General features: G+C 55.4%; 1 protein-coding gene across 1 annotated transcript in view; it reads right to left on the reverse strand.

The window, feature by feature from the left end:
• ENG (endoglin) overlaps positions 1-4,339 on the reverse strand; it is a 30,315-nt gene extending 25,976 nt beyond the window's left edge. Inside the window, exon 1 of the mRNA XM_024762646.1 lies at positions 3,931-4,339. Coding sequence (XP_024618414.1) covers positions 3,931-3,997 — 67 coding nt within the window. The 5' untranslated portion in view covers positions 3,998-4,339. The remainder of the gene's footprint in view (positions 1-3,930) is intronic.
• Between the last annotated feature and the right edge of the window lie 7,595 nt (positions 4,340-11,934).

Below are 11,934 nucleotides of genomic sequence, written 5' to 3' on the forward strand. Positions count from 1 at the left end.
GCCTCATCGTCTTCCCTAAGGCACTACGGTGTATGGTTAAGTCCAGGGCCCAAGCCCCAGCTGCTCATTTCTGAGCTGTGTTACTCAGGCAAATTCCTTCACCTGCCAGTGCCCCAGTCTCCTCAGCTTTAAAATGGGGGTAACAGGGGTGACAGCTTCATCGGGCTGTTGGGAAGGTTAAATCTGATGGTGTACAAAACAAGCCTAGAGGAGTGTCTGGCGTTCACCCCCACCCTGTCACAGGTATTGAAGTCAGCTCAGCCTTGGATGAGGGTCCTTTTCAGCCTCCAGGGCTGAGGCCCCAAAGCTGGAGCTAGAAGGGGGAGGTTGCTCCAGAGCCAGGGCAATCAATGCTCCAAGCCTTCCACACCCACCCAGGCCAACAAAGATGCAGAGAAAAGAAGCCTGGACCTGTCACTTGTCCCGAGACTTGATTTCTTCGTCTGTAACCTGGGTATAGAGACAAAGGGCTGCCTGATGCACTGGGGACACAGAAGAGGAGGTCCCTCCCTCTTGCCCAGATCCCTCGTCAGGTCCTCAAGCAAATAAATAGACCAGGCCTGTCCTCAGAGGGCCCATCACTGACCCATCTGTGTGCATGAGAGAGACATCAATTCTTTCTCTCCCTCTGGGTCTGTTACCATCTGTCTGGCTGAAGTGAGAACCTTAATGGTCATGCCCCCACTGTCCCCAGGGACCCACTGTCTCCTGGTTCACACGGCTCCTGCTTCAACCTCCCTTTCCTCCGGGCAAATGGGAAGCTGCCCAATGCAGGCTCTAAGAGATGGATATGTGTGGTCTGTGTCCTGCATCCCTAGCAGGACATGTCCTGCCCCCCTCTCCAGGGAGTCCCAGAGCCTCACACATGTGGCCAGCAGTACGGGGGACTTCAAGTCTCACCTCTACCCCATCCTCCAGCGAACACTCATCCACAGTTAGGAGACACTCTTTGATCCCAACCACCCAACATGGGCCACGAACCCCTGTACCTCCACTTCTGGGACTCTATCCAAGTGAAATACTCCAAAATACAGGAAAAGATGCATGTACCAAAAACGTGCATGGAAGTGGTATTTATAACTGGCCCCAAAGGGGAAACCACCTAAGTATTCAACAATAAAGAATTCATTAAGCAAACGATGAGATGGCACGTTTGAGGGAGAGACTATTCTAGAACCACAGTGGGATGGGTATGGAGTCCACATGACAACACAGAAAACTTCTGGGGCATAAGAAGGGTACACAAGATTTCCAAATTTGATCCACCTGCATTAAAATTACCTTAAAAAGCTAGACAAAAACTAGTAAGCAATCCACCAGCATGCTAACCATACCCATACTAGTAAAGGAGCGGGGAGGTCATTTTCCCCCTCTTATCTGTTTCCTTTGAGGAGTGAACTAAAGCGAATATATGGTTAAATTGCTTTTTAAAAATCTCTACATATTTGTACTTTAAAATCATGTAAATCAACTATACTTCAATTAAAAAAAAAATTCCAACAAGACAAAAATGTGTGTCTTAGAAAATGAAAATCCTCTAGAGGAACCCAGTACTAAAGAACAGTGACATGGGGATTTTCTTTGTGCATCTTGTGTATTATTACTATTTTATTCTTACAGAAGTGGAGTCATTGATGTTTGCACACCTGACAATGTGTCCTAGACATATGTCACAGCAATGTAGGTCCGTAGCTAGCTTTTTCTTGGTAACGGCTGTGTAGGGTTCCACTGCATGGTCATCCACGTCATAGGGCCCAGGCTGGCAGACACTGGGTGGTTTCCAGTTGTGCGGTTTTTGTTACAGGTACCTACGGACCACACATCTTTACAGAGTTGGGCAAGTAACTCCACGGGGTTGACTTCTGAAGGTGAGTCTGTTACACAAGTTATGGTTTTGAAAGATTCTGCCAAGCTGCGTTCCCAGAAGGCTGGACTCGTTTGGGACATGTTTTCATCCCATTTTGACCCCCTCCAGCTTTAACGAGGATGCCTGGGTCACTAGCACTCCCACCTCCTCCCCTGGCGTGGAGGTCTGGCTCCCACACCCTGGCCCTGGTCCCCATCTGCCCTCTATGGGCCTCAGTTTCCCAGACTGAAGATGAGCTGGGCTGGATGCTTTGGGATGCCCTTGAGCCCTATGATCACTGGGTGCTAGTACCTGCCCTCAGGAGCAGGTTGATACATTTTCAGGAGTTTTTCCAGTTGGCTCTTAAACACAGCCATTATTAAAAATTAAATTTTATAAGCTTACAATTACATAAATTATATATACTTAAAAGTTAATAAATATCAAAACTCATTACTCCCTAATTATTTTATTCCCTTTTGTATTATCTGTGCTCTTGAGGTTATCTACGTCTGTAATATCTGTGTGGTGGAAATAGTAGATAAAGGTTTATTACTATGCATCCGCCCCAACGCTGAGTCTGCTGAGTTGATAGCTTGAAATCAGCCCTGTGGGAACACTTACACCGTGGATATTGACAAACGTTACCCCACCCACCACTCCAGTGCCTTTGATCCTATAAAACCAGGCCCTAAAGAGCTTCCAGGATCTTTCTCTGATGACCTAGAGGAAGAGAGTGTTATCAAGCTAGAACGTGGGGGGAGGTGGGAGAAAGGCAGGGTGGCCTGGGGGCCTATCGTGGAGCTCAGGTAGGGCTTCTGTCTGAGCTGCGTGAACTTAGCAGGTCACAGCCTCCACTTCTCCTCCTGTAAAATGGGGCAATAAAGGCCGCAGTCTTGCAGGGTGACTAGGAGCTGTATCAAGAGGGGTCGCCGTATCACCCGAGGTCAGGAGCAAGTGCTCAGGGGAGGCCCAGGCCTGGGGCAAATCCCTGCTGGGTCACTTAATGTCTGAGACTCATTCCTGTCTATCAGTGAGGCAGTGGTAAGAGCTTTAGAGATCAAGGGTTAGGGACTTTCAAATGCTGCCGTTATGGTAGGGTGGGGAGGGGGTGGCCACCGCTGCTGCTGTTCCCTTGCTCACCCCCCACCCCCCGATCCTTTAAGGTGGTCCTGGATGTGCCAGAGGTGAAGGGGTGTCCACAGGGCTGTCCCGGGGCTTTAGGCGGATGAGGGGCAGGGCACAGCGAGGCCCACAGTGAGTGGGATGAGGGGCTGGGAGTCACTGCCCCCCATCTGCTCATTACAGAAGACAGCAGAGGCCAAGACCACCTGGAGAAGCCCCCAGGCTGAGGAGCCTCCGCAGAACACCTCATCCGGGCCTGTGCCCGCATCTTGTACTCTTTTTGAGGAGTAGAGAACTGGGTAGAAGCAGAGAGAGCACTGTGTCCGAAGGGTTCTGGGAGCCATTCACAGATCCCGGGGAAGGTGAGGGTAGAGGAATTTAAAACTAATCCTTAAACAACAACAACACAGAAACAACCAGCCTGCCTCTCTCTACAAGCATTGCCTCACCACCGACTTTCCCAACAGCCCCGAGGGGAGTTCTCCTACCATCCCCACTCAGCTCAGAGGCCGAGATCACACTGCGAGGAAATAATGACATGAGATTTGAACCCAGAGCCCACGATCTGACTGTGAGGCCGCACACCCCCTCCCATCCCACACGTTCCTCAGATGGGAAACTTAAGGCCCAGAGAGGGCAGGAGAGTCTCCAGGGGCTGCACAGCACTCTGGGACCTGGGCTTCTTGGGGAGAAACTGGATGTAGCTGGGAGGGCAGAAGCCAGGGTAGCCAGAGTTAAGGTAAATAACTCATCCCTGTTTGCCTGAGACTTTTAGGGCTGAAAGATCTTCGTCCTGCCAAACCGGGATGGTTGGTCACCCCGTGGCATCTGTCTTGGGCTGTCCAAACGTCCCAGGACAGCTCCACTGGACGTGACACACGGAGGAGGCCCAGAACACTTGGGGCCTGGTCTGTGCCCTGGGGGCCGAGTCTCCCCACCCCGGGTCCCTGGACACCTACTTGTGGGTCCGAGGCTGCAGAGAGCCAGCAGCAGGGCGACGGCCTGGGAGAACATGCCGCGGTCCATGCTGTCCACCTGGGGATCTGTGCGCTGGGCCTTAGCCGGTGTCCAGGGGCAGGGCTGCAGGCGGGCGCCGGGGCCGGCGTGGGCTCTCGTGGGGACCCAAGGGGAGCAGGCAGCTGGAGCGACGGCGTCCCTGCTCCAGCCTTCTGAGGTGGCGGCCAAGGGGTCAGGAGAAGTGGGCACGGGGGCGCGGGGCCAGGCCGGGGGTCGCTGGCCAAGGGCTGAGCGGGGAGGGGCTGCGGGGCTCCCGTGGATGGTGGCAGCAGTCACGGCCTGTGGATGCGGCTGGAGGCTGGGGTCTGAGCGTCAGCAGTGTGGAGCTCCCGGCTCATCAGCCTGGCTCGGGGAGGCAGGAAATGCGCTTCCTTAGACAAGGGGCCGGGCCAGGCGGCCTGCCAGGCGGGGAGAGGAAGTGCCACGGGCTTTGTCGCTGGGTGGGGGGCCCTGGGGCGTGGGGGAGGCAGTGGGGTGGGAGGACCCAGCCTCCAGGACCCAGTCTCCCCACACACCCAACCTCCCATCCCACCCTGTCCAGGGCTGGCTGGTGGGGTGCATCTGGCAGCCCCCAGGGGGCAGATGAAAAGAATCACCGCAACAGCCCACCAAGGGGAAATTTCAGGGGCCAGGCCTGGCCAAGGCGCTTCATGTGGAGCTCTGCTCCATGTACTCACTGTTCCCATTTTGCAGATGAGAAGACAGAGGCCTGCGGAGATGAGATTATTGTCCCAAGAAGATGGTGGAGCTGGAATTTGAACAGGTCTCATCGGGCACCAAAGGTGGCTTACATAAGTGTGACACCCGGCTGACGTTCCTTTGTTTCGTAAACAGGGAACCTGAGGCCCAGGATAAGGGAGGAACACTCCAAAATTGGCACAGCCTGGCAGCAGGGGCTGAGGTCTCAGGGCCCAGAAAGGACAGGGGACGGGCAGAGGGCCACTTTCTGTCTGTCCCCTCCGTGGCTGGAAAATACTTCAGGGACAAATGGCAGCCCTAAATGAAAGCGTGTGTGTGGCGGGAGGAGGGGTGGGACACACTTCAATGGCTTTTTTTTTTTTGGCTGTGTTGGGTCTTTATTGCGGTGAGGGGGCTTCTTATTGCGGTGGCTTCTCTTGTTGCCGAGCACGGGCTCTAGGCACGTGGGCTTCAGTAGTTGTGGCACATGGGCTCAGTAGTTGTGGCTCGCGGGCTCTAGAGCTCAGGCTCAGTAGTTGTGGCGCACGGGCTTAGTTGCTCCGCGGCATGTGGGATCTTCCCAGACCAGGGCTTGAACCCGTGTCCCCTGCATTGGCAGGAGGATTCTTAAACACCGCGCCACCAAGGAAGTCCCTTTAATGGCGTTTCCGACGTTCAAGAGCCTGCCGTGCTTGCTCTGAGCTGTGAGATCTCAGTCATCCTGTTTGTAAAGTGGGCACGATGATGCTTCCTCACCAGGCTGTTGTGAGGTTTCCATGGGTCGGGGCACTGCTGCGCAGAGCCCTGGGCCTGGCACTCAGGCAGCGCTCACCCATCAGTGCTCCCTGAGCCTGGGAGACAATCCCAGAACTGTCCCTTGTTTGTTTTGCAAACAGTAAGAGCCAACTACATGCCTACCATGGTGCTGGTCACATGTGGCACTTTAGGGTCAGGCCCAAGGAAGCTCAGAGGAGGAAGCTTGAGCTGCCTGGAGGAGGTGGCATTTAGGCCTGGCCCGTAGAGGTCTGGGCAAGTTGGGGGTGGGGAGAGAAGGAAGGGTGAGGAGGGCATGTCGGACTGGGGACCAGCCTGAGCAAAGGCATAGAGGCAAGAAGTGGCCTGACCACCGTGGGACAAGCAGGGGTGTGGTGGTGACGGGAAGCCTGGAGGGGCAGACTCTGGCCCTGCTCTGGGAGGGGGACCTTGAATGCCAGGGCTTTCTCCTGAAGGCCATGGGGAGTCATGAAGGGTTCTGGAGCAGAAGGTGCTGGCGGAGCAGGCTTTGAGAAGACAAATCTTGGTGTGTGCTGGCGGGACCCGCAGCGGGGATGGAGCCAGGACTTTTTCTCTTTATACTGTCTTGGTCACAGATGGAGAAATTGAAGCCCAGGGAAGGAGGAGAAGGTGGGAGCCCTGGCTGCCTCTGAAGGGAGCAGAGGGCAGAGCGGGAGTGTGTTTGTGTCTGCAGGAGCTGACCCCCGGGTGGGAAGGGCGGGTGTGGCTCCTTGGGTGGGGAACGGGGCAGGGGGGAGGGAAGGTTCTCTTGCCCAGCCCTGCGGCTGGCTGCATGGCCAATTCCCGGCCAGGCATGAGTGTGGGCTCACAGGAGACCCATCTCGGCCCAGCAGCCCAGGAAGGCCGTGACAGGGAGGACGGGGCCACCCCAAAGCGGCAGCCCGAGAGTGGCAGCTCCTCTGTCTTTTCCTGCAGCCACGGAGATGGGGAGGTGGGTGCCACGAGGCAAAGGGTGGCTTCAGTAGGGGAAGGTTGGGTGAGGTTTCCCAGGCCCCCCTACCAGCGTCTGTGCCCCAGGGACAGTTAGTTAATCCAGTTCCCTGGGGCTGAACTCTCCCTCCGCCCCGCCCTAGGCGTTCACCTTATCAGCTCTGAATCCTCATAGCCACCCCTAAGTCACACCATTGACAGAGGAGGAGCCCAAGGCCTCCTGAGGTTTGGGAGACCCCCGGCTGGAGACCCCAGGACTGCCTGGCTCCAAGCTCAGCTCCTTCCCTGCTGATCCCATCTGAGTTGAATCTGGAGAGGACAGATGTCACTGGGTGAGGGGGATTGTGGTCCAGAATGGGCGCTGGGGTATCTGAGGCCGTAACAGGGACCCCATAGGAAGCCTTTCTCAAACCTCCCTCCCTCCCAGCCTCATGCCGCACAATCCGGCCCCTCCCACGTTGTAAACAAGACCCACCCGGTTTCTCCTGAAAGCAGGAGAGGCTGCAGGTGGACACAGGAAGAGCATGCAGCAAACTTCCAGGGAAAGAGAAATCTATAGGCAGCACAGGAGGGCCTGGAGCCCTGACCCCAGAGACCTGGTGGAGGAAGGAAGAGATTGGGACCCCCTGGGGTGGAGAGGCGGTCACCCCGAAGCTCCCACAGCACCGTGGGCCTCCCCCACCCCCGCTTGTGTGAGTCGTGCTATGTAGGTCTCTCCAGTCGACTAGAAGCCCCTCGAGGGCAGGGGCTTTTGATGCCTCTGCACCGCTGTGTCCCCAACACAGAACCAGGACCCTTGAAATCATGAAGTGCTCTGGGAGGTAAAGCAGGGGCTGGGGCCATGGAGGCATAGGGAAACTGAGGCACAGAGAGGTAAGCCTCGCTCCTGCTTCCCAGTGGAAGAGGCCAGGCCGGGACTGGGCTGCCTGTCCCCAGGAAGCTGCACGGTCACACTGTCTTACAGGCAGGGACAGACCTTGAGTCAGCGGTCTCCTGTTTGCCCCCCGGATGCATGCTCCGTCGCAATGGACACATCTACCTCCTCTCAGCCCTGCACAGTTCAGAGAGGGGAAGGAGGTGGAGGATTTGTCCCTCTGGTGCCTTCCCTGCAGGGTCACTGCAAATTGGTGGCCTCCCTGCACTGAAGGCCACAGCCGTGACCTGGCCCTCTCCACAAAGCCCTTCAGGCCAAGGATGGTCATGGCCCACGGCCGCTGCCAGCCCCGGGCTTCTGCACTGTCCCTTGTGGTTTCCCTCCACCCTGCCCACACCTGTGTCAACAGACCGTTCATCAAACTCTTCTCAAATTATCCCACTGGAGCGTGCCATCTGTTTCCTGCTGGGGCTCTGACTGATACAGATATTTTCAGGTGTCGCCTGCCTATCCATACGCCAAAGAGACGTGGCCAGTAGCCAGACGTCTGTGCCTGGGCCCCACCGTGGGCAGGTACATGAATTCCACTCCTTCCTCCCCCTGGCTGGCCGGGAAGGCCAGGGCTGCAGGAAGGGATGGAGCACGTGTACCCTGGCCACTGGCCACTGGAGGAATTTTAGGCGGCCCCCAGGGATTCCCCCAACCAGGCGGCAGTCCGTCTCCAGCACCGGCCTGGAGCCAGTGGCTGTCGAAAAGAACAGGGCCAGATCCACATGGGCAAGGGAAAAAGTGGGTACAGGGGAAAGAGGGCACTGGTCTGGGAGCCACAGGGTATCCAGGCTCTGCTCTTGTGGCTTCAGGCAAGACTTTAACATATTCTGGGTCTCAGTTTCTTCCTGTGCGCAGCGGGAGGCCAGCCTGCTGGCCTGGGGGAGCTCAAAGCCCAGGAGAACAGTCAGAATCACTGCACCACTCACACACTTGCCCTGTGCCAAGTGCCACCTCACGGCCACTTTAACGGGCTGAGACCGTCATGTCCCCATCTTACAATGGAGGAAACTGAGGCTCAGGTGTGCAGGACAACAGGGCTGAGGAGAAGCAGAGGATAATTCAAATCTGGGCCTGTCTTTCCTCCCTTGGCTTCCAGAACATTCCATCCTGGTCACTTATCCACCTCCCTGGTCACCTTATCTGTCTCTTCACTGGTCCCTCCCCATCCTCCCATGCTTGGACGCTGGGTCTCTTCCCTTCTCTGTTTACCCTCACTCCCAAGTCAGGTTTTCTCAAATCTTTGTGACCATGACGTCATGTCCCAGCACAAACCCTGGGATTCAGGCTCAAATAATTAAAACAAACATTTTGTGAACCTATATATAGGTATATATACCCTTATGAGGTACATCCACCCTGTTCCATTTTCTTTCAAATACTGATCACTAGCCACCCTATTGATTTCATTGCCCACCCATGGGTCTTGGCCATAGAATATAACTCCCTAGGTGCTCGCTACTCAAAGTGTAGTCTTCTTTTTTTCTTTCTTTTTTTGGCCACGCCATGTGGCATGTGGGATCTTAGTTCCCTGACCAGGGATCGAACCTGCGCCCCCTGCAATGGAAGTGCAGAGTCTTAACCACTGGACAGCCAGGAGTCTTAGTATCTCCTGGGAGCTTCTCTCAGGCCCTGCCCCAGACCTGCTGAATCAGAGCCTGCCTTTCATCAGTATCCTTAGGGCATTCACGTGCACATTAAAGTTTGAGAAGGACTGTTCTGGGTGCCCTTATCCAGACAAATAGCTTTATTTAGTTATTTATTTTAAATGTATTTATTTATTTTTGGCTGAGAGGAGGTAGATGTGTCCATTGGGATGGAGCGAGCATCTGGAGGGCAAACAGGAGACCACTAACTCAAGCTCTGTCCTTACTTATTTATTTTATTTATTTTTATTTTTGGTCTTGCTGCACGCAGGCTTTCTCTAGTTACGGCGAGCGGGGGCTACTCTTCATTGTGGTGCGCGGGCTTCTTATCGCGGTGGCTTCTCTTGTTGCAGAGCACAGGCTCTAGGTGTGCAGGCTTCAGTAGCTGTGGCATGCAGGCTCAGTAGTTGTGGCTCGCGGGCTCTAGAGTGCAGGCTCAGTAGTTGTGGCGCATGGGTTTGTTGCTCCGTGGCATGTGAGATCTTCCCGGACCAGGGCTTGAACCCGTGTCCCCTGCATTGGCAGGTGGATTCTTAACCACTGAGCCACCAGGGAAACCCAGACAAATAGCTTTAAATACCATACATATACTGGTGGCTCCCAGCTTTGTGTCTCTAGCCAGAACTCTTTCCCAGGCTCCAGGCTCTTAATAAGCAACTCACACGTCACACATCCAAAACTGGGCTCTATTCGTCCTCTGCCAACTGTTCCTGCCTCAGTCTCCCCACCTCAGACCATGACAGCTCCCTCCTCTCGTTGCTTAAGACTTAAGGGTGACCTTGACTCTGTTATGCCCTTCATCCAACCTATAAGTAAATCCTGTTGTCTCCTCCCCCCAAATTCCCATTGTTTGTGGGGTTCCCGCCACCCTACAACTGCCACTTTGGTCACCACCAGCACCTCTGGGAATATAGCAGTCACTGCCTCAGTGGGCTTTCTTGCTTCCACCTTGGCTCCCAGCCCATTCTGTACACCGTAAAGGGAATCCGTTAAAACCAAGTCAAGTTCCATCCCTCCTCTGCTCAGTGCCCTCTGCAGGCAACCATGTCACTCAGTGTAAAAGGCAGAGCCCCTTAAATGGCCCTCGAGGTTCCCCACCCCTGTCCCCTCTTCGACCTCTTCTCTTCCCCAACTTGCTCAATCCACTGCAGCTGGCATCCTTGCCGTTCCTTGAACGTACCAAGCACGTGCCCACCTCAGGGCCTTTGCACTTGCTGTTCCCTCTCCCTGAAACACTGTCCCCCTAGATAATCACGGGTCTTGCTCCTCATCCTTTAAGTTGCAGATCAAATGTCACACGGGCAGTGCGGGTTTTCCATCGCATTGTAAATAGCCCTCTCCCCACACCAGCAATTGGACCTTGGGCGCATGTCCCCATCTGACATACTATATATTGTTTATTCTGTCTGTCTCCCTCTTTACAACAGAAGTTCCATGAGGGCAAGGGCCTTGCTTTGTTTGCTGCTGAATCCCCATCGCTTAGCATAGTGCCTGGCCCATGACAGGCGTTCAGTAAGTGCTCATGCAATGAATGAATGGACTTAGCCACTGGCCTACACAGCCTGGGGTCTCACATGTTGTGATTCTGAGTCTCCAGGGTGTGGGTGTTGGGGGCATTCTGAGCCCAGGGACAGGGTTTCTGAAGAGGGCAAATGACTCCCCAAGGATACAGGGAGGTGACCAGGGTCAGTGGTCCTGCCAGACTCTATTCTAGAAGAGGGAAATCCCTCAAAGTCTCCCTCTCTTTCCCCGAGGAAAGGTCCTGGTACCTGCCGCCTCCTGGGTGATGTTGACGTTCTTGATAAAACCCAACGATGCCCAAGGTCTAGAGAACCCATGAAGACCACCTAGGAGGCAGAAGGATTCCACTGGGCCAGGATTCTAGAACCTCTGAGTTGTAGGGACTCTGAGTTTATAGGAAGAGAAACTGAGGCCCAAGAAGGGGAGAGACTGTCCAGCACCCCAAGAACCACAGTGGGAAGCAGAGGCAGGAGAGCCTGCACCAGAACCCCAGGATGGGGGCAGAAGCTGGAGAGGCAGGCGAGGATCTAGTCCTGTGCCCCTGCCTCGCTGTGTGACCTGGGGCAAGCCACATAACCTCTCTGGGTCTGCTTGCCAGAAAGGAAGCCCTGTGCTCGCCTGCTGCGCATGTCCAGTAGGGCTCTGCACACCCCCCTCCAAAGCCCCCCCCACTGTGGAGCCGCCAGGCCTTCCTGTTTACTCGAGGCCCCTCTCGCGTCTGGGAGGCGACAGCCTTGGCCTCCTCTGCTCCCTGCTTCCGCTTCCTTCCTCTCCCACTTCAGTGCCTCCGGCCAGGCCCTCAGGAGCCCTGAGGCCAAGACTTAGGGGCTCAGTACACGGGAGGCATCTGCGGACACCACCCTATCTGGGAGCCCACCCTGTCTGAGACCCTGAAGCTACAGACACACCGTACCAGTCCCCTGGATGGTTAGAATGTTCCAACATCTTGGGACAAGCCTGGAGTGTCCCCAGAGACCTCAAGAGTGTGACAGCTTCTGCTATCTCAGATCCAATGCCATGTTGCCCTCTCAGCCCACCACTAGGGGCTGAGCACACGCGGACCCTAGAGATGCCCCCTCCTCCCACGCCCTCCCTGGGCTCCCGCCTCCACAGAGCAGCTTCTCTCTGAGCTCCTCAAAGTATGGGCCTCGGACCAGCAGCTAGGGCCTCCCTCCCGAACCAGACTTGCTGAATCAGAATCAGCTTTTTTTTTTTTTTTTTTTTTTTTTTTTTTTTTGCGGTAGGTACGCGGGCCTCTCACTGTTGTGGCCTCTCCCGTTGCGGAGCACAGGTTCCGTAGGTGCTGGCTCAGCGGCCATGGCTCACAGGCCCAGCCGCTCCGCGGCATGTGGGATCCTCCCGGACCGGGGCACGAACCCGTGTCCCCTGCATCAGCAGGCGGACTCTCAACCACTGTGCCACCAGGGAAGCCCCAGAATCAGCTTTTTAATAAG

This window comes from Neophocaena asiaeorientalis, unplaced genomic scaffold (genome assembly GCF_003031525.2).
Source record: "Neophocaena asiaeorientalis asiaeorientalis breed wild unplaced genomic scaffold, Neophocaena_asiaeorientalis_V1.1 scaffold78, whole genome shotgun sequence".
Classification (NCBI taxonomy): domain Eukaryota; kingdom Metazoa; phylum Chordata; class Mammalia; order Artiodactyla; family Phocoenidae; genus Neophocaena; species Neophocaena asiaeorientalis.